Source organism: Drosophila eugracilis, unplaced genomic scaffold, assembly GCF_018153835.1.
Source record: "Drosophila eugracilis isolate 14026-0451.02 unplaced genomic scaffold, ASM1815383v1 contig_1765, whole genome shotgun sequence".
NCBI lineage: Eukaryota > Metazoa > Arthropoda > Insecta > Diptera > Drosophilidae > Drosophila > Drosophila eugracilis.
In genome coordinates, this window is record NW_024572605.1 from 1,552,361 (window position 1) to 1,576,283 (window position 23,923).

At 42.1% G+C, this 23,923-nt stretch overlaps 3 protein-coding genes across 5 annotated transcripts; 1 reads left to right on the top strand and 2 right to left on the bottom strand.

Annotated features, from left to right (window-relative positions):
- Positions 1-134: 134 nt before the first annotated feature.
- LOC108109144 (sestrin homolog) lies at positions 135-11,844 on the bottom strand. Its single transcript, XM_017217547.2, has 8 exons — positions 11,738-11,844; positions 4,672-4,857; positions 2,305-2,487; positions 1,852-2,236; positions 1,321-1,639; positions 1,073-1,256; positions 855-965; positions 135-789 (listed from the first exon to the last, which is right to left on the bottom strand). Exons 1-8 carry the CDS (start codon positions 11,786-11,788, stop codon positions 703-705), a joined length of 1,506 nt encoding a protein of 501 aa, XP_017073036.1. The 5' UTR covers positions 11,789-11,844; the 3' UTR covers positions 135-702.
- Positions 11,845-12,190: 346 nt separating this feature from the next.
- LOC121530561 lies at positions 12,191-21,507 on the bottom strand. Of its 3 annotated transcripts, none has more exons than XM_041819827.1 (3): positions 21,352-21,507; positions 20,428-20,676; positions 12,191-12,451 (listed from the first exon to the last, which is right to left on the bottom strand). In XM_041819827.1, the coding sequence occupies exon 3, from the start codon at positions 12,351-12,353 to the stop codon at positions 12,192-12,194; it is 162 nt and encodes a 53-aa protein (XP_041675761.1). In that variant the 5' UTR covers positions 12,354-12,451; positions 20,428-20,676; positions 21,352-21,507; the 3' UTR covers position 12,191. The 3 variants fall into 3 exon arrangements, with proteins under 3 accessions (XP_041675761.1, XP_041675760.1, XP_041675759.1); XM_041819826.1 differs by having other exon boundaries at positions 21,324-21,507; XM_041819825.1 differs by having other exon boundaries at positions 20,428-21,507.
- On the top strand, positions 14,520-15,821 carry LOC108109145 (purine nucleoside phosphorylase 1). The gene has a single exon (XM_017217548.2). The coding sequence runs from the start codon at positions 14,774-14,776 to the stop codon at positions 15,776-15,778; it is 1,005 nt and encodes a 334-aa protein (XP_017073037.2). The 5' UTR covers positions 14,520-14,773; the 3' UTR covers positions 15,779-15,821.
- Positions 21,508-23,923: the final 2,416 nt, after the last annotated feature.

Sequence of the window (23,923 nt, forward strand, 5' to 3'; positions counted from 1 at the left end):
ATTTATTATCTCTCCATCAAAAGCTCGACGATTCAAATCACCGTTTCAGTCGAATCAAACTAAAAGAGAATAAACTTACTGAGGAGGAAATTAGAGATTAACTAAGGGAGACAAAGAAAACAAAAGGCGATTAATTAAAATAAAAATTGTATTTATTTCGCTAAAATAATTAAACAAAACATAATACATATGTACAGTGATTATTGCTTGCACATTCACGAAAAGGAAACAGACAGAAAGTTTTTTGTTTTTGAGTTCAGCTTAATTTAAGAAACATTTTCCTTTGATTTAGCTTTTGCATTTTTGCACTGTGGCTGTATAAGTGATTAATTTGCGTGTTGGCTAACCATAGACACAGACTATTGTTAATTGAGTAGTAAACGTTTCACATTCATTTAATGGACACTGATATTGAATGGCTATTAATTGCTGTTCATGTGAGCTTAGCACATGCACTGACGTTCAAAAGCAGACATTTGATTCTCTCCTTGCAAAAATTGTGTTCATCTCTTGGTTCCACCTGCCGTTTCAGATCCTCCCTTTCCGTTTCCGTTTCTGTTCCGTTCCTTTCGCTGAATTTTTGATGCGCTCTCAAAATAACAAAATGTTTTATGCATGTATGGGTAATGTGTGTGTGTGGGCGTGGGTGAGTTCTTTCTGTTGGGTGTGTAATATATACGTATGTTTATTCACTTAATGAGATCAAGTCATATAGCGCATTATCTCGCGCAGAGCATAGAGTAACTCGGCCTGATTACGGGCTTCCATTATCATTAGATTCACATGAACCTGTTGGCCGGATATCAGATAGCAACGATTAATGGATGTGTTTGGACTTGAAATGTTTGGCTTACCTTTTCACTGTCCTGCAGCTCGACCAGCACACTATCATAATCCTTGGTTGTAATACGCTCGGGGAAGCAGCAGGCTGTCTTAATAAACATTTTCAAAGGGCGCACGAGGAGCTGCAAAAGAGACTCCTTCGATTAACATTTTCAATGGGAAATATTTCAGAGGGAAATTGTAGTTTATTATATTATTCCCTTAACATTCAATTTAACACTGTTCATACCTGATTAACTTCACCATAATCGTAGTCATCGTGACGAATGCCGTAGATGCACTGGATGTAGTTCCAAATGGCCCGACGAAACTTGGACGTGTCCACATTCTTGATGCCGCCCATGGTGCAGTAGGTGAGATTGTAGGCGGCTCGAAATTTGGCGTCCAAAAAGGTGCCCACATCGTTGTACAGCCTGGTGTAAATTGGACAACCATTCCTCAGAGCAAATCACCCTCAGCAGTTGGCTTTTCACTTACCCATCCACCAGCGAGTAGCCATGATCCTCCCAGGAGTAGTCCTGAATGCGAAACGTGTTGATGCTTTCGGTGCCGCGCCGGGCGAAGTCCTGGTAAATGAAATTAGCATCTTCCACGTAGTGCGATAGGTTGGTTGGCACGGCAACAGTCGCCTCCGGAGTCACGGCCGCCAGCTCGGCGGTCTGCTGCTCCACCTTCTGGAACCGGCTGCTCAGCTCGGCCTCGCTGCACTCGTCCTGTTTCTGGGAGAGCACCTTCATGCGCTCCATCAGCGCCTCTACGCTGATACCATGCTGCTGTGGTAGTTGCTGGGCCGTGGCTGTAAACCAATCAAATTAGACAAGGACTTTGCAGGACGAACAAAAAATGTATAGATTGGTAAACAAGCCTACACACTGTAAGAAAGAGCTTGTTTTTTTCTTTAGAGGATTTTGTTTTAAAGTTGTTCTATCAACAAAGTGTTCCTAACTATGTTATTAACTTTAATGGTTTCGCTCAGTGTGCAGGAACAACTGGCTGCCCATCACTTACCCAAATATCCGTTGAGGGCCGTTGCATCAGGTCCATCTCCGGTAGCATTTCCCGACTCTGGTGCCGCTCCTCCATTGTTGCTCGCTGCGGTTTGGCTATTGTAATCCGGCTTTGCATTGTTGAGCGAGATCTCGACCAGCACGGTTTTCGCTTTCTGCGGGTCCATCGGGGAGGTGGGGCTGATGGCGGCGTTGCCCAGCACACCGAGCTCGGGGGGCTCCACTACCGCCGGCGGACTCTTCAATTTGGGACTAGACAACCCGTCCAGCTTTTGTGTGAGGCCGCAGGAGAACACAAAGGAGGATAGCGAGTGGAAATGCGAGAGCAGGACCATGGCGTGCACCACCTCCGACAGTGACCAGCTGTTCTTCCCCTTAGTGAGCCGCTGGAAAATCATTAAAATTTCAGGTTTCCCTCTTTCAGAGCTTTCATCCCGAAAATTGAAATACCAACCTCGATGTGCTCCTTGCGCAGCAGCCAGGGACGATGGGCTAATATTTTATTGATATCGTATATGGCACGTAGTTTGGCGGGTATAAAGTCCAGGCCGCCCAGCCAGGCGCTATCTCCTCCCTGGTTGATGAACTCCTTCTCGTACCGCTTCACCAGATACGGGCACTGATGTCGCGCAGCAGCCTGGCGTTTAAGAAAATAGCAAAAATAGCTTTTCATTACTTTTATATATTTAATTAAGTTGTAGAGACTTCTCTTAACTACCCCTTTTAAGTTGTCAGCTTAGTTTTTCTCAGTTTATTCTAGTAATTTTGCTTATAGTTTATTAAGCTGTAACTAGCTTATGCATATAAATAGAATAAATACTATAACTAAGTTTAATAGTTCTTAGTTTGCATTATAATCTCGTATATAATCGGAAAGTTATAATTTCCCAATGAAAGAATCTCAGTTTTGTGACCAAATGCGGCCTTATCCACTATAGAGAACGACGATCGGGTTCAGGTAACATTTTTCTAGGCATTACGTAATTTGTTTTGATCTCCTCACCAAACTCATCTAACCTTGGCCCCCAGCCCTTCGGCCTGCGCCCCCTAACTTCGAGGTGTGAATCCGCGTGACCCACAATCGAAATCCCCCCAGGGTGCGGGACCTGGGAGGGATCGACTCCAACTATGCCACCACCTGAATGTGTGCTAAAAATATGTGGAAACTTATTTCGATCGCGGTGCGTGTGAGTCTCAGTTTGTGACCCAAAACAACAAATATTCGGGCATTGAGAGCGAAAGGCCCATTGCTTGCCTTGCGTTTTGCCTATGGTTTTTTGTATTATTTTGTTGTTTGTCATTAATGAGACTTGGGCAGGCAGGCAGGCGGCAGAATCATGGCATCATGGCATCGTGGCATGCCCTGACATGCCATCGTAAATCTTAAATAATTTTACATTCGCCGAGACCCGAATCTAGACAAAGGCACTGCCAGAATCTGCGATGTTCTATGGACGACTCTTGGGTGCACTTTCCCTCTGAAAAACTGAAAACCAAAAAGCGAAAACGCGCAAAAGCATCTCAATTTGGTGGCATGAGTTAATGTAATGTGTTTATTATTTGCCGCGTCGAATGCGGAGTGCCAAAGACCCTCGCGGCCGACATGTCAACTATAAACAGAAAATATATGTACTTTTTTATTGGGTTTACGATTATTGCACACGCACAGCTAAGGCCATAAATTATTATATATTCAGGGGGCCAAGAAGCGGACTCATTTGCTACGAACAGCGTAGAAGAACAATTGGAAATCTTGTGAAATAATTGATTAATGCGCTCTCTGCGCTCTAGCACTCGGATCTCTCAATTGCAGCTATGAAAATCGAATATTGATTGGCCATCAGCTGCCCAATGCAGCTAACTGAAGTCATAAATCAGTTTTAATTACGCATTTGCTAGCCACTCTTACGACCCAAAATTATAATTATAGATCTCTTTATTATGATTGCAAATGACTCAATCAGAGGAGCTATCCATTCCATTGGCATACAAAGAAGCATTCTTTAAGTTCATTTTGGTTAATATTTAATTGGTTTTGCCCTAAATTAAACTGACATATTGAATCATTTTAAAGCAGTAAACATTTTTGATTAAGAGAGACTAAATGTCAGAAGACATAAAAACCAAGGCCTTGGGGCGTTGTTTTCTGGTTGCAGATGGAAAACAACATGCCGGGTCGATGCTATCCAGCTGTCGCTTTGAGTTAGCCAAACTCGTTATAAATATGACACAGTGGGTGGAGGACAACTCCCACCTGTTAGCTACAGTATTACATTCTCTGTTGCAGTTGGGTGCTTCAAACTCTGGACTTAATTCTCTGTTATTGTTGTTGATATGCCAACGGAATGGGGGAGAGGTAAAATATTGACGGGGGAATCAGACAGTGGAAGTGGCAAATTCGATCTGACAGCGCCAGGTTCCCGGGAATGGAGTACCTGGCCAAAAGCCCAGCTTGGGGTGGTGCATTCGGGCTTAGAGGGATTTGATTTTAGCCAGAACGCGAAATCCAGGCCTATCAATCTGCACATACACAGGATGCACGGAACGTGCTGTGAATAGATTTCCTAACAAAAGTTCAGCCAGAACAATGCCAAATGCCATGCTGCCCCACTGGATTCTCTATTCAAAGCTCCATGTTCCCATTCACAGCAGGTAATGCATTCCATTGGGCCAATCAATGGCTATTGTTTTATGCGAACTTGGCAGCCAAATAAATTCAGAAACAGGCAAAAATAGAAATATTGCAGGCAATTGCATCAAATTCGGTCTATTATTCATGGGCTAGTGCTGTTAGGATTTAAAACTGATTTCATTTACTCACAATTATGGCCAAATAGTATCTGTAGTCGTTCGGCAGCGGTCCGTCGCCCTTCATTATAAAGTTCTGGGTGCGCAGAAAGTGATCGTGGAACTGCGGATGGTAGCCAATCACCTGGGTGACCTGATCCAAGTCATCGAACTCGTCCATCTCAAGGTCAGATGATCCCGATTTCGTTGCAGAGAAACACTGGAATACACGAATAGATTGCCATTAGTATTTATTCTCGTTTATTTTTAATATTATCCTGCCAAGTTAAAACAATTTAAAACTTTTCATCACTCGCCCGCCATAAAGCAAAAATGCAGAAAATCATTTTAATTGATTTAAGCTTAGAGCCCCTCAGTAATGGTATAATGAAATCTCCGTAACTTGAAACCCCACACACAAAATAATTACAATTTCAATGAAGTTTACAGCCAACGCATTGCGTATACGAGCTGTGGTCCATGCCATTTGCCAGCAGTGAATGAAGCGAAGCATGTGTAAATGAAATTCCAAGCGCAAAACTTTCAAAACTAATTCCCTGTTCGGAGCAGAAATTAAAATATGAAAACGAGAATCAGAATGGTGTGCATGACTTGACTTTTATGCCGCTTGCAGGCTTCCCATTCGTCCCTACCTCCCTTTTTTGCCAGAGTTGCCAGTACTAGTCCCTGATTTTGTCGGGCATCACGTATACGTACAGCTGACAGGAGCATACATAGGCTCTGCATAATTTTGGGTCTCGGCAAGAGGCGTGCCTAATTGCGTCTGAAATGGAAACGGAAAGCCGAGAGATCTGCATAAAGGCAATTGCACGCATAACGAAATGAGGAATTTAATAAACTTGAACAAACGGGCAAGGCAATTTGCGTGATGTTCTCAGCTTCCCTGGATTTCTGGCACTCAATTCCGGCCATCAATAGCTGGCAGCCATGGTAGCCATGGCAGCCAACCCCTTTTACATGGCTCCATTCTGCAGTTGCAGTCAAGAAATGCCCCAGCTGCAGGTTCACAAGACATAAGCTCAGATTTTGCAGAGCCTTTTCATAGTCCTGACCTTTGTAAAGCTGATTTTCTGGTCCACCCACTAATTGCAATTTTCTTGCCATTGCCTTATCGCACCAGCAACACAAAGGCAGCCCTAGCAAGAAGGAGAACCAAAGAAAAGCCAGCTAAATGACTGACAAATATTAATAATAGCTAGCATTTATGGTGCGGCATTTTAGCTTGCTGATAACAGCAGCAGAGCCACAAAGCTTGCAGGCCAGCACGTCGTATACTTGATGTACTTGATTGGGCTGCGAATAGCCGATTGAAAAGGTAACTTAATATATGCATAATTGGATGTTGGCTTAGACCCAGCTCTAGCCCCAGCTCCAGCGCCGATATTCAATGCTAATTATGAATATCAGGTTTAGCTTTAACCTCAGATTCCACCCACCCACAAAACACCAAATCGGGGCAGCGATGAGCTCTTGAATTCCAAGTGGGATGCACCCACGCCCGCGTGTTAAATTCATATTTAATCAGTTAACTGAACGCTTTGCTCGGGTCATCGTAAATCATGAGATTCCCCACTAAATGCCATCACTTTCACATAATTAATTAATTCTAGTGCCGGAGATGTGTCTCTTGGTAGCTGCCATTTCGGACATAACAAATGTCGGACAACGCATAAACAAGACTAGCGCCATTAATCAATGTGATTTATGCGTATGCAGATCGAGAAACTATAACTCTAGCCTCCTCTATGATCTGGCCAGTTACACTTGCTAATTAAAAGGGTAAGTCGTAGCTGGCCGAAGATATGCAAATGGCACCGTGCTGACATTTCCATCATTATGGGTTCTCTTTGGGAATCCATAAATATACAAATTGGCACACTCACACCCACGCACCCCGGGGGCACTGGGGGGAGAGAGATGGGGAAACCCGTTTGGAAAATAAAAACTAGTTTCTGTGACATACAGCACACGACCCAATCCCAATCCAGTCCAACAGCCAGCAGCTTTGAACGGAGCTTAGGCCAAGTTTAATGGGCATGTACACTTATAGTGCATATCCATTTCTGAGCCGCTATACACATATATTTCTATATGTATCTGCGGGTAACATTGGCACGAAGCTTTTCACTGTTTTCTGGCTTTCCAGCCCCTCCTTCCTTTCCGCCACTTCTCTTTCGCTTGCGAAACCTGTTCGTCTGCCATGGCGTATACGTGATAATTGAATCGTGCTTCCCATGCATGTGGGTGCATTTCCCAAAACCACCCACTTTGTCAGCTTATAAGTGTTGTTAATCAAGGCCCTCTGACCTCAAGACGTGGTCATGGCCTTTAGTTTTGGCAATGACGAAATTACACTTCAGAGGGAATCATCTCAGAATGTAATGAAGTAACTTCTTATGGATGGTTTTGTTGGTTTCAAAATCAAATTAACTTGCTTTTTGAAGAATATATTAGTATCAGTTTGTGATTGCAAAAGATTAAAATCTTCATTTTATCAAGAACATATCATTAAGCCTAACCAGATTAGAAGTGCCTGCGAAACGGAAACGGAAACCGTCGAATCAAATTTGTAGCCTGCAATTAATACCGTTGAATCGGAGTGATAAAGTGGGTGTTCTTCACCCATTGAGGAGCAAAACTGAGGCCAGTGGCCCCAATCAATCCGCCGCTGGCCGAAGACTTTCCGCGCCAACTGTTAACGTGCGAGATCATGGAGCGTGGCGATTAAATCAAAGATAATGTAGAACCGCTGAATGCTAATGTTTGCCTGTCTGGGGTGTGTGAGTGGAGGAGTGGGTGGAGGAGTGGGTGGAGGAGCGGGCGCGGAGTGTTCACTGTACGGTGCGACTGGCAATTTGTATCTGCCGGATGCACGAACGAACGCAACTCTTTACGCTCTTAGGCTTATGTTAATTGCGGCCAATTAATTGCTGTAAGCTAATTTTGATTTCCTCTGCCTTTTTTCGCCAGCGCAAACTAAGCCAAATTAATAAATTAGCATAATTAACCGCGGGAATAACAATAAATTAACTGTAATTTCAACTCCGCCCCAAATGACTCTGGAAATTCATTGTCTTTGGTGGCTCGCAAACGCGGTGAGTGTCAACACGGCCCCCAAACAGATTAAAACAAAAGCTGGTAAACAGGCAAATAAATTAGCATAAATGGTAGAATGCCAGCAGCAGTGGAGGGAGAGAGATAGAAAGAGAGAGAGAGAGGAAGAGAGGGAGAGTGAGAAAGAGAGAGAGAGAGAGCAAGCGAGCGAGATAGGTGGCTTCAAACAATAAGCAAGTAAACAAGCAAAGTGGAAAAAACGTCAGGTGTTATGGAAATGCAAACTAAAAACAACGACGCCAAATAAAATCTAGGAAAGTGCGAAAAGTGAAATAGAAATTAAGCAACAATGTAGCAGCAATTAAATCTAAAAAATGTATTCAACGAATTAATGGGAATAATCCCTTAAGAAAATGAAAAGGTTTTCATAATCATATAACTTCATTAAGTAACTTCTCATAAGTTAAGAGAGAGCTATAAAAATAAACTGAAAATGGCCATGAATAGAGTCAGAAATGCAAATGAAATGTTCCTAACAAAACCTTTTAATTTAAATAGTTATGATTTGTTACCGCTACAAAGAGAGCCACAACAAATCTTACTCGTAATCTTAACAGGATGCTTGGGATTGGCTTTGCCTTCCACAAATGGGTCAAACACTCTACCCCGTTGGCCACCAGATCGGCAGGCATATAGCCTATAGCTTATCACTGCCGTATACACCTGAGCCCGGGGTCTGCTCACTTACACAGTCAACGTACAGAAAATTAAAATAATAGTAAAAAACCAAGTGCTCGGCTGTGTGCGTAGATAAAGAGACTTGTCTAGACGTGATAAACTATTTTTTCTATAGTTCACAGCACAGACTAATAAGTATATACGAACGTGACCGTATGTGTGATATTGTTTTCGCAACTTGCACTTGCACTGTGGCATATTTCATTAGTCTGGCCAATGGAAGGAGAACTACCATACAAACAGAGCATCTGGCGATCTCCCAATCTAGCTGTGTTTATTTCAATTCATTTGGTTTAACCAGCTCTTCATAATAATAGTTCTTTCTGGTAAGATAATACGCAGATAATTACCTTAAATTAGCAGTAGTAGGGCCACTCTACCTTCCGATGGGAACATCAAAAGAAACACAATGAGCGTTCTGCCTGCTCGAAATCTTTTGTTTTCCGACCAACCTTAATACGTATTTAAATCACTAAGTGAGTGTGCGTGTTTTTCTATTTTTTATTTTTGTTTTTGCTTCGTTTTTTGATCTGTGTGGGTGGGTGGTACGTGTTTTTCCAACCTCGGATACCTAAATAAAAAAAAAAATAAAAGCTGTCTGGCACTCGAAGCGACACTTTGTCTGCTGATAAAGTGCAACAACACAGCCAACAGCCAACAGGCAAGAGCCAACAGCTCGGCAAATGGCAAACAATCATGACAAAGTGTGGCAAATTATTAGGTCTACGGCAACGTCTGTAATGTGTATATATCCACATGAACGCGTGTGTACGCATTGTCTGCAAATTGTGTCTTTGTATTATCGTGCACTCGTATAGTGCCCTGTCTTCGGCAGATAACGCCCTCTGATAACAAACCCACCCCCACCCCCTCATCGAACAATGCAAATCGACAAGAGGCGCAGAAATGGATCTGGCTCAGTTAGTAAATGGTACGAGTAAGAGAAATGGGTTAATGAACTCAGAAAGACATTTCTAAATATTCCCGAAACTCTATAATTAAATGCTTAAATATAGCGAATATCTCGTTGACTTTTATAAGCATGTGCCAGAGATTTATGCGCGAAACACTATTTAGCAAACTGTTTTTCTTTCTTATTTATGAACTGTGGCTGGGCTAGGCTAATCAGTTTTAATTAAATCCCTGACTTCCTCTTTCAGAAATTAGTCAAACCAATGGCCACTCTCTAAGCGAAGGTGTCATCAGAGTGCATTTCTGCATTTGGCTGCTTTTGGGGTTCTGATTCGAATCAAACCCCGTCATTCGCTCAGTCAATCAGTCACTTTTGCCACTCAGCCAAAGGCGAAAGCCTTTTTGGCCTCCTGCCAGAGTGGGAATGGCGCACATCTGTTTATTTTGATATTGCTCTCATGCCACGGTGACTGACTGAGTGACTGGCACAGGCACACACACACACACACACACTCACCCATATGTATGTTTGTAGCCCAAAAACACCCACCCACCCACTCTGCCACCCCTTTCACACCCTCCCTCCGATCCCACGGGCTGCGTATTTTTATACAATTTATATTTTCATTGCGTAAATAAAATTCTTTGCCTGCCACAGATGGCTGATGGCCGCTGGCTGTTTATGTTCTTTGTCATTGAGAGCGAGTATCGGGGAATGATAATTGAAATTATTATTATTATTTTCACTTTGATTCAGTTGCAGTGCAGTTTCAGTGCAGCTGCAGTTTGGTATTAAAGTGCAGTTGCAGGAAGCGATGTCCTTGTCTTGTGTAAAATTTGTTTAAATCTTCAAACTTTTTACTTGCAAAAAGTTCTCATTTCTTTCATATTCCCATAAAATGTTTATGGATGGTTTAACTGCCTCAAACGAAAAGTTGATTAAAAGTACAATTTGATAACGACTTTGAATTGCCAGATTGAGAGAGTTCTTTAAAGTTCTTTTTGTGTATTTGAAAGGCATAAACTCTCTCTATTAGTTTTCATGCCTAAACTACTTCTTGATTACCTTTAAACTAGAACAGAGCTGTATTACTTCCCACATCTGGCAATCATTTTACAATAGTTGGTATTATTTGTTATTGAAAAACATCTGAAAGCATCTGCTGCGCCTAATCAATTATTCACTCACTCTATAGCCTCATTTTTAGTTCACTTTAATTGAATTAATTTCAAGTCGCAATTACGCGACATTTGCATCAATTTCGCTGATTAGCTGACCCAGTTTGGCAATCATATTCGCAATGAAAATAAAATACCAGAGTCGCAGCTTTAGTGTTATCTATTTTACAGCCCCACGGTTCTACATCTACATAAAGCCATGCTGCCTGCCTGCCCTCCCGCTTATCAAAGTCTTATCGAAGGTTTCACAAAAATTCCACAATCCTTTCCGCACACTCACTGCGCATTAAAAAGTTGGCAACTGAGTTCGGTTACCATGCCATGCTCATCCACTCACTCACTTTTTTAACCATTTCAGCAACAGCTCTGCTGATTGTTATTTTTGCCTTCATTATATTCTCTTTTTAACAACAATTTTCCAACAAGAATGGCAAACAAAACATGCATTTTTCAAATTGCAAATGATGGTACGGCACTGCCGGGTATTTCCTCACGCAGCATCCTTTCATATTTGCAGTGCGCTTTTAAGTTTTCCTGTTCAGGGAAAAGTTAATTAATGTGCTCGGCCCGATGCCCGCCCACTCAGACACTCCGAAACACAAAAGCATATATCGCATTTCAACGTTTGAATAAAATAAAAACTAATTTGGTTGGCCGGGCAACAATGTTTGCATCTCATATCCATCTCATATCTGAGTTGCACAAACCGCATGGCAGGTTTTCCTGCTCAAGTAATTAATTTAATATTTTAAATCATTATACAGCCCCTGAAATTTGATATACATTTCCATCCAATTAAATAAGCACAAATTTAGAGTCGAACAAATTATTTAAGAACTAATGGCACTTCTCAGGCAGAAACTGTTGCAACATGTTGTGGCCACATTTGTTTCTACTTCATGTCGAACTCGTAAACAACATATAAAACGAAGTACTTTGGCATGTTATGGGCCATAAAAACCAAGGCAGTTAGTGAAACAACAGGCCTAGTCAGCAGAAAAAGCACACTTTACATAAATATCTCCCTGAACTAAGGAATAACTAGCCTAACCTTAGTAATGGTAAACCATCAATCGATGGTTATGGCATAGTCACTTAATAACCTTTCAGAAATCCCATAAAATCCAAAACCTTTTCCTTAGAGTGCTCTATTGAGAATTATCATATGGACATAACATAGAACAAACTCTACTTACATCTTGAGAGATTTGTCCCATATCCGCGTAGTAATCAACAGCGTAGTACATGAGTCTGGCGGAGAGTACGGGTCCAAGTTGGATGTGGATGTGGATGTGGATGTGGAATCAGAGGTCGCAGTCAGTCGTTGCAGCTACGATCGCAGTTGCAGTAAGAAAATAACCAGTTTTCGCCTGGCTCTTTGTTTATGGAGCCACGAAAGTGGAGCAGCCACCAAACTGGAAATGCACCAAAGGAGGAGGCTCGTCCGCGGATCGCTGCTTTGGAGCCAAACCAGATTTTCTTTTCTCGGCCGTTCAGGGTCTCCCTGTGCTGCTTTTGATTGTGGTTTTGATTTTGATTTTGATTTTGGTTTTGTCAGGGCAATTAAAGAGGCTTTTTGGGCTTAAATCAGCTATCTTCGGTGGGCTTTCTTTCTTAATCTTCTCGATGTCCAATGGCCAATATCCAAGATCAGCCAAGTATCCGAGGTCGCGGATTGTGGTTCAAGCACTTGTACGTATAGCTATATATCCTCAGCACGTTCTTCTCATCAATAATGGTGACTCCTTGACTGGAGTGACTAAAGCATTGGCAGTTGGTGCTGTTGATGTTGATCTTGTTTTTGGTTTTCATTTGTCAGTTTTGGGCTTGGCTACCTTTCCACTTTGCACTGGTCACTTTCCCAGATTTCCCGCTACAGTCTCACTTGGTTTTGATTTCGATTTGGCTAACTGCGGAAGAGAGAGAGAGAGAGAGAGAGATAGAGGTCGTTAGCCAATGATCTTTATTAATTACCATATCACAGCTCTATCGAATCGCTTCCCACAGCAACAACTCGTTTCTACCTCTTCCCCGACTTCAATTAGCATTCAAATGCCAGTCAAAATATTCAGTTTTTCGTCGCTTTCTTTTTTTTTTTAGTTTTATTTGAGCTTTTTTGTGGGCTTTCTGTGCTGTGCTGTGCTTGGCTGTGTATTTACCAAGCCTACACAGACAGCGTAAAAATCGCGCAATGCCAAAAATAAAAAGCAAACATCGGACACAAAGCAAAACGCAGCAAAAAATTGGTAAACAAACTGGCAACTGGGAATGGTCGAAACGAGTTTGCTCCTCTTCCTGGGGCAAGGTGAGAGTCAAAAAAAAAAAAAACAACAAAAAACCAACAAAATAATAACAATAATGGAGCGACGGCGTAAATGTGAAACCGAAATTAATATCAACTGCAAACAGCGCATTTTTGGCAGACAGACGCAAAGTGACAAACAAATAGCCACGGCAAGCCAAACAAAACAAGGAAAATGGAAGTGGAAATGGAAATGGAAATGAAACAACAAAGGAACAAACCCAACAATGAGTACAACAGGCAGGAACAAGGCGGTCGGGAAAATGAGGTAAACAAACAGCGGATTTCGTTGGCAAAACAGATGATAGAGTTACGGGCCTGGTTAATCTCTTGCGGTTTTTGGCTCGCATTGAGATCTCGGGATTAAGATCGGGATGGAGGCTAGGGAGGCAGCCGTCATCAAAGCGAATTACACAAACGTGACTCTGACATTGTAGGCGGCTGCACTGGAATAACAAAATAGCAAACAAATCGAGGCACAAATCGGGAAAAACAAAACCAACAAAGGCTGCTTTTGTAACCCAAGCCAGTTGGCCGCACTCGAATGACACAAACAACGTTACAAAGTTTCCTATTAATAATTTTTTATTATCGACAGCGTCATGAGCATACTAAACGCTTCACCGCTTCCCAATCCCTTCAACAGCTGGCCACTGGATTCGTTGACAGATAGTAAATAATCGGTAAACACGCCTGCGACACAGTGCCAGGTTTTCACTGGTTTGCCCAACTAATTAGCGAAAATATTGAACCACACTTCGGCCTGGTCTAGTCTGTTCCAGCACACTCCAGACAATCGATGCACTGAGAGAAACTAGCCTCTAATCTTTCTATAGTTTGTTAAGAATTCTCAATGTTAACTTCTCTGGACTTATAAAGAAATAAATTTATTTATAATTCTGTTCCTTGAATATATCGGCAACAAATTGATTATTACTATATTACTGAACCAAGAAAAGCTGCTTGCAACTGATACTGACCGAAGTGTTTTCTCTGCGTGTCCCTCCGCTCCATCTCAGTCTAGTCTTGAGTGTCTTGTTTATCGGCGGCTCTGTATGAACGTATTTAATTTATCCACTCACACCACTCGCAGCGTGAATTATACTATGGATGCTGTAAACGAACTCTGCTGCGCGGTGACATTGAACGGCGTCCACAAAACACAAATACACAACGACCGAGCCGGGGCGTTGACGATGTGCCGCCATGCGTATGAGCGTTATTATCACGTATACGCATGGTAAACATGGTAAACAGCATCTTTCCCGCCCTTTGTGGGCGCACAACGGACCATGGGCGTGCCTGACCGCAAACACTCGTCGCCTTTGCATTAATAATTAAATCTTCCTTTCGCTCTCTGATCGAGCTTAGATTGAATAAGCAGATCAAATTGGCCGAACTTGCATTAATTATTAATTTAAAAAATACTTCTCTTTAGGTGTTACTTATCAGGAAAACTCTTTATGAGAATCATTCGTTGTTCTTTTATTCAAAATTTTCGTGCAACAATGCACAGCTGGAAAAATGTAAATGCAAAAGCCAGGTTGTAACCAGACGTCATGGCGCGCCTTGTGGCTTTGTTTTTCAGCCAGACTCTGGCTTTTTGATGTTAGCGTCATGCGGGTCACACCTCCCCCTGTGCGCAGGCTTAATAAAGGCGTGATTTAATAAGCATTGTGCAAATAAATGTTCATAACCAGAAACAGGAGTCATCTGCTACCCATTTCTGATTACGGTTCAGGGGGTGTTTACGTAAAATGTTTACCTTTGACTTAATATAAAGCTTGGAATGAATAAAACCATTAAAAACTGTTACCACTCTATGCCTTAAAAGTCATCGTATAAGTATTTTCTTTGACGTATCTTTGGTGGCAGCTATTAAATTCCAAAAGTCTTTTCCCACCTATTTGGTGACCACATCCCGCTAACCATGTGTAACAGGGACTGTTGCCAGGCCAGGTCGCCGATTGCCAAGCGAATGGCGGCACGGCGGCTTTTGCAGATGGAGGAGGAGGAACGGAAGAAGCCCAAGATGGTGATCCCGACACCGCAAAGTCTGTTCTACCCCTTCGACGTAGTGGAGGCCATGGCCAAGTACATTACAGACGTCGGTCGCATCCGTCCGAAGTACGGATTGATTTGCGGCAACTTCTTGGGTGAGATGATCTCTCTGGTGGAGCAGCCGGTAATCATTCCCTACGAGGATATCCCCAACTTCCCCGACGGCATAGAGCCAGACTGTAGCTTCGTAGTGGGTGCATTTATGGGTGCCCCCATTGTAGCGACAGTCAATCGGTTCCACTTCTGCGAAGGCTACAACCTGGCCACCTGCTCGCTGCCCGTCCGCGTGATGCAGTTGTGCGGGGTCAAGACCATCATGCTGGCCGCCGAGGCAGGCGCTGTGAGTCAGAAATTCGGCCTGGGCGACATAGTGCTGGTCCATGACCATCTGAATATGGTGGGCATGATGCACCAGACGTCGCTGGAGGGACCCAATGATCCCCGCTTTGGCAGCCGCCGCTTCTCGATGGTGAACGCATATGATAACGATATGCTGGAAATGGCTTTGGAGATTGGAAAGAGAATGGGCATTCAACAGTTCCTCCATAAAGGTGTCTTCGCTTGCCTCGGTGGTCCTGTCCACGAGACCTTAGCTGAGGAGCGAATGCTGCGAGCGATGGAAGTTGATGCTGTGGGAATGGGCCTGGTGCCCGAGGTGATTGCCGCCCATCATGGTGGCCTAAAGGTGCTCGCCTTTGTGGTAATCAGTCAGGTGGCAAACGATATAGAAAATGTCGAGAAGGACAAGGACACGGACACGGATGTGAGAAACGAAAAGCCGGAGGAGGAATCCCCGGAGATCTCCCCACTCAGGATTCAAGCCTGTTCTGATCTGATCGGTCATATGCTCTACTACATGCACCATGAGCTCTGACGTTCGATTCGCCCCGTCCCGTCCCAAAAATAGATTTCTTAAAGCCCCCGCCCGGTCTGTTGTATTTTGTTGGTGCAGCAAGTGTGTTGCCAACGCGGAAATAGCGACAGGTGCAGCAGCTGTTGCCGCAAATTTCACAGGGAAGAGTTGTCACGAGGGGGCGGTGCAAGTGCGGGGTGTGAGGTGTGAGGTGTGCGCTGTGAGGTATGAGGTGCGAGTGTGCCTGGTGTCAGGCTGTCAGCTAATGGACGGAGCCCAAATGGCCAGCAATAAAAAGCGCAGAGTGCTCGTATCGGAGCACACTGGTCGTATACGTAATGCCTAATGCTTAGGTGCCCGAAATGTACATTTAGCCATCTGTAAAATACATTTTATGGCAATTAGCAAGGAATGAAACCCGAACTACTTTGTTGCTTTGGGCCAACAAGTTTGTTACAGCCGAGAAGGTGGAGAAGGTGAACCTGTGTGTAAAGCAAATTAGAAGCATGAATATATTTTGAACTAAACAATAATTTCCATTTCATTCTGGCCAGAGCCTTTCGTCAACAAGTTGGCAAGTTACAATGACAATCGAACGTTATCTTCCTTTGAGCCAACTTGGCGGGGCTTAGCCTGATTTTGTAATGACAATTACAAACTTACACAGCGACTTCTTCTTTGTTCGTCATTGTTGCTAATTTTATTATTTGCCATTGTGCAGTTGCAAGCGCGGCGATGGATGCGATGACGAACATCGTTTGCGCTCGCTTATTGACGCTGATTGTTCAGATATAAGTGCATATATATAGTAGGGGCATACGCTATACGTACATAGCGATAGCCACGAGCTGTTTGCCTTGCGATTTGTGCTCTACGTTTGCTTATTTTTTGTATTTTGTATTTTTTGCTTCTGTTTCTGTTTTCAGCTGTGCGATCATGCGGCTAGAAAGCGAGATTTTCCCCGGCTTGCACCGATTTCCCCCGTTTTCCTCCGATTTCGGCTTGTGGCATTACGCTAATGAGTTTTTTTTTTCAGTTTTGCGGGGCCAGTTCGTTGACCCCAATGCATGTGCTTATTTTCAATAAGCGTTGGAAAATTGAATGCAATTTGCCACCAGTTCTGACTGCGTTTGTGGCGCATATCGCTATCGCTGATGCTGATGCTTATGCTGATGCTGTGGGCCAGTTCAGTGCACTGACATTACAATTTAATTTTAAATATCAAAAGCATTCGGGGCATTTGTGCGTGAATATCGGCGTGCCAACGATTGCTGTGCCAGCTGATTCACAGATGCATATCTGCATCACAAAGATACTCAGATACATAGATATTCAGATACATAGATACTCAGATACATAGATGCGGTGCATAGTTGTGGCATTTCAATTGCCAGCGAGTGCAACATCTGCCCGTTATTTTGGCAATTTAATCGTCAACAAGGACCTGATCTGCCACTGACGCAATTTAAATGGCAAGCAGATGCCGGCCACTCGGCGAGAAATGCGTCCAATGCTCAATCAACTGACACCGCAAACAAATGCTAATTATAATGCCACGGGGTGTCAGTAATTTTTCAAAACTCACCTGAGCCACAATCTAATTTAGCTTGTCTCTTAAAAACATATAGTCACTAGGAGGCCATAGCTTATAAACCCTAAAATTTCAAATCATAATTTCATTTCAACCGCATTTTGTAAATAAATCAAACACCAGCAAGGGGACTATATTTTCGCACACGAAATTACTTTCCCATTGAAATTATTATTCGATTGTAATGTAATTTGTGCCATAATACGAAATACATAATAATATGTACGTAAATACACATTGATAACGTCATTCGCGGCAACGATTGATAAATCCTGCAGCCCAGCAGAGGCTATAAATGCATGAAAATCTGAAATTATTACACAATTGGCCGGCTGTTGCTAGGTCTCTGCCAACCGTAGGCTCTAATCACCTGCCTCCATAAACAATATTTTAAGATTAGATTTTTTCATATATTAACTTGACTTAAGTCGATCCAATCAATTTTTATTAAGTCTGCTGATATGCCCATAAATCGGGAGTTGTTTGTGCTGCTTTCGGGAAACCCAAAAGTGATTAGTCCTGCCGGATAGGAGTAATGAAAACATTCGATCAAATGAAAAGAAAATCCCCTAGTTGATATTTTCCCTTTGACAAGCATCTAAGTATATAAAACTGAAGTGCTTTTTCTTTCCATTTCATTCAAACTACTGCAGTAAAGTCACTAATAAATGGTTGGAAAGTACAGGGAAGTGCAAATATTATTTGAAAATAATAGAGTAGCCTAGGCAATACTCTTTCTTTGTGTATAATTCAGTACAAGGAAAGTTACATAACCGTTAGATGTAGAACAAACTGGTATACCCTCTACTGAGAAGCGTAGGAAAAGCGGCATGGAAATTACTCAGTTTGTGTGTGACTACTTGTAATAAGGAAAAGTAGAAAATTGCACAAAATAAACGGCAGGCCAGTTGCAGTTGTTGCAGTTGTTGCACTTGTTGTTGTTGCCGCTGCTGTTGCTGCCGTTTGTTGCTGCCGTTTGCTGCTCGGCAAGAGAGTTCAGTAACCTCAAATTGCGCCCATAGAAGTGACTATAATTTAAGCAGCAGGCGTAGTGTAAGTAGTGCACAGAAAACAAAAAACAATACTTTGAAAAAATTTCGAATTAAGAACAATGTATTGGCTAAACGAGTTTAATGCCACTCTAATTGGTTTTATATATGAATTCAATTTCCATTGAAAAGGTTTGTTCTTCGACAACTCGTTGATATATTTTCGCCAGTGCCTTTTTAAATAAATAATAGGAAGAGCATATTGAATAAATAATGTGAGTGGCCATAGGTCAGGGAAAGCCTCTTTGCCATTGTTTTCCGACCAAAAGGACGATTCCGTGTGATTTCGCAGAACGTTTCTGTTGTTTGTGCCGCTCGAAAGCCGCTTAAAATTGATTGCAACATTGAAGGGGAGCACATATCAATTGCCCTCTCCGCCGGCGGTTCAAGTGATTTCCCATCGCACACACACTCGTGCACTCGAGCCCTGGCCCACACACACACACACACACACACTCAAATACGCACACTAACGGCAATCTTGATGCGCCTGGTAACAGTAAAGCAACAACAACATTCGCAAACCCGCGAGCAACAGTTGTTCGAGTGCAGTGTGTGTGTGTGCGTGAGCAACTGTGTGAGCTGAGCGAGTGTTCGGATGTGTGAAGTATCTGTGTGCGACAGCGACGACATAGCAACCGTTTATCATAATTGGCATTAACTGCCAGCCATTCCTCAATTCTTTTTGGCCTGGAGCATTACGTATACGCCGGGGTGGTATAAAAAGAATTCACTTCCGAGCAGGGGTTTAATTTTACAGGCTCAGCACTTTTTCCCTTCGTTTCATGTTATTTTACTGTGTTTTGTTTTGCATATTACGTTCATGTCGGTGTAATTAATTGTTTCATCAGATGTTATTGTGTAACAATAACAATGGGTATTAACGAACGGGCCACCGCAAGTACCATGTTCTGAATGCAGGCCGAACATTTTACTAGCCAGCAAATGATAAATGTTTAACAAGATGCTTAATTAGTAGCATGATTATTTAATTTGCGAGCGGCGATAAGAGGAAGATGCCAAGGCGGAGACGGAGAAGAAAGAATGATGAAATAGCCGCGACAAGCGAATAATGGAAACGGTAAACAAACGAAGGCAACAAAGTGAATAAATGCCTTCAGCAATTTACCAAAAACTGCTGTACGAACCGCCGCAGTGGGGCAAAAAGAGAGGGAGCAACGCTCACCGAGCGAACATGCTGCTTAATTTAGATTCCCGTGCGGTAGGTCAAGTGCCAATTTCCTCAACTCGAAATTGTGTGGCAAAGGCAAATCAAAGTCTGTAAAAATTGAATCACAAACACTCGACCGTCTGTCTCTCCGTCTTGCCATTTGTTTCCATTTCTTCCAACTTCCACCTTTCCGTTGAGCTGAATTGTGTTTTTGCCCTGAAACCTGTTGCTGACATGACAGCGCGTCCATCAGAAAAGTTCCTGGGCCTGCCCAAAAAAGAAGCGAGTAGAAGGACTTGCCAACTAACCGCAGACTTCACATATGGATTCTGCCACATTTTAGGGGATTTTCTGAGGAGGTGCCCCGAACTAATGCCAGCAAATTGAAACAGAATCGATAAGTAACCTGCGAATGAATCCAAGGCTCTGCACAGGGAAAACAAAGTTTGTATTTAAATACAGTAATAAATCCGCAAAGTTTTAAAAGCTTTGAAAAACATATGCTACGATGTAGCATCAGAGAATTTGCTTAAAATATAACTACTAATTTATACTATAGATGAAGTGAGCTTAAGGTAAATACCCCCCAAGTAGAACATTTTCCCTCAGTGCTTTCAGTTTTTTGCAAACATTCTTGTTCTGGTCAAGCCCTAATGGAACATCCTATTTTGACCTGAAAGCCTCTTACTGACATCTGTGGCCACAAAGGACATTTGCATGTACAGGTTTTGAGACAGGGCTGGCTTTAAAAAAGAAGAGTAGTTCGAGTTGGAGGGAAACGAGGTATTTAGTTGTAATCCCAAAGCGAACAAATAAATGTTTTGTAATACATTTCAATAAAAGTAACGTGGAAACTTACCCTTTGTTCTCTGGATTAAAACTCTCTTCATTTGCTCGCGAGCGATAGCAGTAATCTCTTTTAATTTCGGTTAATTTGGTTAAGAGACAGTCCGTTACTTTTGTTTAAGTGTTTGTCTTTTAAAATCACCGATAAGAAGGGTTCTCTCTTGCTCTCGGATAATACATATAGTAACATATAGCAGCTAATTGCAGGCTGTTTTTCTTTTGGAAATCGGCAAAGGGGGATCCGAACATAAAACACGAAAAACTGTGGATGAAATATTGTTTTGATCAAAAAAGCGCTTTCGAAATGAAAACCGAACGAAAGAAATAGTTGGGCTGGTGTGAAGAGACATGGGTTTTCGCTCGAATTCATAAATAATTCTTGGCAGATTTTCTGATTTACGCTCTCGCCCGATCATTAATTATGTAAGTTGAACGAAATTCCCGAAACCGCCATTGAAATGAAGCACCAAAAAATAGAAAAACTGATTGCATTTGGCGCGAAAAATAGACAACAGCAAACACAGATAACAATAATAGTTTATATTTAAATTTGAACCGCAGCGGCAGCAACAACAATGGCCAGCATCGTTTAATTTGTTTACGCGGCTCGAGTTCGTTGTTATTCGTCTATGAGGCCAATCTAATTTATGCTCTTGCCCGTTGTTGTTTCATTTTTTCAGTTTCAGTTTTGGTTTTGATTTTAGTGTGTTATTTTTCGGATTGAGTTTTGCTTTTTTTCTTCTTTTTTGCCAGTTGCCTTTGCAAGAAATTTCTGTAGTAATTTTCCATGCAATAACAATGATTTTCGCTTTCGTATTTTTTGGCGCTATCTTTTTGCCGCCTGCATTTGTGTCTGCCTTCCTGCTTGCTTATTTCTTCCTTTTGCTCACAGTTAACACGGGAAATTACCAGAAGTGACGAAATAATAAGAACGAACCAAAAAGGGGGAAACGAAATAAAAACGGTTATCCGATGTTTTTCGGAGTTTTCTGATTTCCCGCGATCTTCCGCTGCGAGTGGGAGGAGATATCGGCCGTTCGCTATCGGGTTATTCTCTCGGTGCCTTCTAGCCAGCGGACAACTGAACGCGGCCAGCGACAAACTTCAACTGAAACGAATCGAAACGATACAGCTGGTATCGCGGCCCCAATGCAACAACAACAGCTGACGACGACCAAGAGCCGAAGAGCACTCGGTACACTGAAAGAAAATATCTAACCTCCGTGATTTCGATATGATTTTGAATCAGAATGAAAATACTAAGCGGTAGAGGAAATCTCAAGAATTAAGGTACAACATAGTTTTTCTCCCAAATATTATTTGTAATATCATACTCTTATGTATCTGTAGAAACTTGGGGGTATATAATAGTAAGAAGAGTTTACTTACTTTATCAACATTTCCTTGGTTCTTAGATTCTTTTCTTCTGTGTAAGCTTATTACGAGCAACCGACGAGAGAGTGTGAAAGAGCACGTGTGTGGGACAGAGAGAGCAAGCACAGCAGCAACAGGCAGACGCAGTTAGATTGGCCGATGACAGTGGGTACGGGGGCGGGTGTAGGAGCTCAATAGGCGCATGAGAGACGTTCGCTTTGACTCTTTGTTGGTGCTGATTTGTTGCATCTACTTTGTTGCCGTTGCTAGGGGTTACATGCATGTAAAATGCGCTACAAAAAGCATGTTCGACTTACGCTCAACTTAAAATTGGAAATTTATATATTTTAAGGAAGTAATTGGAACGAATTTTTTCTACTTTTTAATTCATTCTCTTAGACCCTGCTTAAGTAAAGGTTAAAGCGCCAAAAACCAGGCAACAGATATAACATTTAAGTAATTACTAAAAACTATTGTTATTAGCTTTGTATTTAATTTATTCGAACCCATTGTAGAGTACTTCCGAGATGTTATAGACCCAATCAAAATGTACAGTTGTTTTCTGTGTTCGCCGTCTCTTCCTCTCCAATTATTTTTTTTAGTCCAACATATGTGAAGAGCACATGGAACAGGCATCGGTAAGAACAACAATAGCAGCAACAACGGGAGAATCGTCAACAGCAGCAACAATAACAAGCATTGACAACGAAGCGACAACAACGACGCTTCAAATGATTGAACTCTTAAATGGCTGAGGCCTATAAAAACTGGGTGTGAGTGTATGCGTCGCAGTGTTTGTGGATGCAAATGTGTGCTCAGTTATCAACACTTTTTAGTCGCCCGCCCTCCTATCGCGCCCTCCTTCCTCCTTCCACCCCCACAACCTCGAGCCCCTTCGAGCAATAGGGCCCCATAAAATAGTCAACATTTGCGGGCGTTCAAAGCACAAAGCAGAAGCAAAAGCAAAGAGTCCACAGTCAAAATTCTGTAAAACGAACTGATGAAAGTCTTAACTAAATAAACAACAAACTTTTTAAACTAAATAAAGATTTACGGTCCCCGACCTATGAGCCAAAAAGTAGGCTACTAAAATTATATATTTTTAAAATAAAATATAAATTATAAATTGTAAATTATCGACTATCCACTGTATTTAAAGCTCGGCAAAAAGATTTCATAGAGACATGGCCCTGGCTTTGTTTACTCTTTAGAGACATTTTCCGGCTCTAGACTCTCCGTATCTTGCCAGCGACCCCCTTCCCCCCACACACACACTTTAGCTGCATCTCTTTCGTTCTCCGAAAGTATCATGCGAATTGCAATAAGTGGCGGCGATAAATAAAGTGCCCGTCCCCATTTTTATTTTATAGCTAAATCGTGAGACAATAAAATACAAAGGCAATGAATGCGATGGGAAGTGAAATTAATAAGCACTCGAGTGCAAAGTACTGTTCGCCACTATTATAGGCCGAATGCTGAGGATTTGCATTAACGCCGAGGAAAACGCTTATCAGTAATGGGAGCAGCAGCAGCAGCAGGCTGATAACAGGGCCGATACCGAAATACATACGATGTAGCCGTGTGCGTGCCGTAGATTATTATTATTATTGATTAATAAACAATTTTCTCACTCACACAGAAAATAGCTCAAAGCTAGAGGCTGTAGATATGTGCGTGTATGTACTGTATATGTATTCTGGTATGTGTCGACCAAAGGCGACGCGACCGATAAGGAATGACCGATTTAGTTCTATAGTTCATAAAGCGATAGCTAACATCAGACTCGATTGACCCACAAAGATGGAGCGACAAACATGAAAGGCATATGCTCACACTTATTTGAGTGTTAGGGTCCAGAAAAGAACGCAGCCATTATCTAATATAGCGAAATGACATTCCTTGCCAAATTCCAGAAGTCCCTCTTGTTAATCTATTACCTCTATCTTCTTTGTTTACTGATAAGAACATTTAGCTTCTGTTTTCCTTTTTACTAAAATTATGGTTAAATCTTTCATTAATAAACATTTTAAAAATCTGTAAGGTAAATATTATGGAATTTGTATTTCAAATTTAAATTAAACAAAATTAAACAGGAATCTTCCGGACAGTAGTCATTAAGCGTCCTTCGTATGCAA

Bases quoted from the DNA above. Each gene is read 5' to 3' on its own strand.
- LOC108109144 (XM_017217547.2), bottom strand. From the start codon at position 11,788: ATGTACTACGCTGTTGATTACTACGCGGATATGGGACAAATCTCTCAA. The intron at 2,237-2,304 runs GTTGGTATTTCA...ATGATTTTCCAG, and splicing joins TGCGCAAGGAGCACATCGAG to CGGCTCACTAAGGGGAAGAA. The intron at 1,257-1,320 runs GTAAGTGAAAAG...AATTTACACCAG, and splicing joins GGCTACTCGCTGGTGGATGG to GCTGTACAACGATGTGGGCA.
- LOC121530561 (XM_041819827.1), bottom strand. From the start codon at position 12,353: ATGAAAACCAAAAACAAGATCAACATCAACAGCACCAACTGCCAATGC.
- LOC108109145 (XM_017217548.2), top strand. From the start codon at position 14,774: ATGTGTAACAGGGACTGTTGCCAGGCCAGGTCGCCGATTGCCAAGCGA.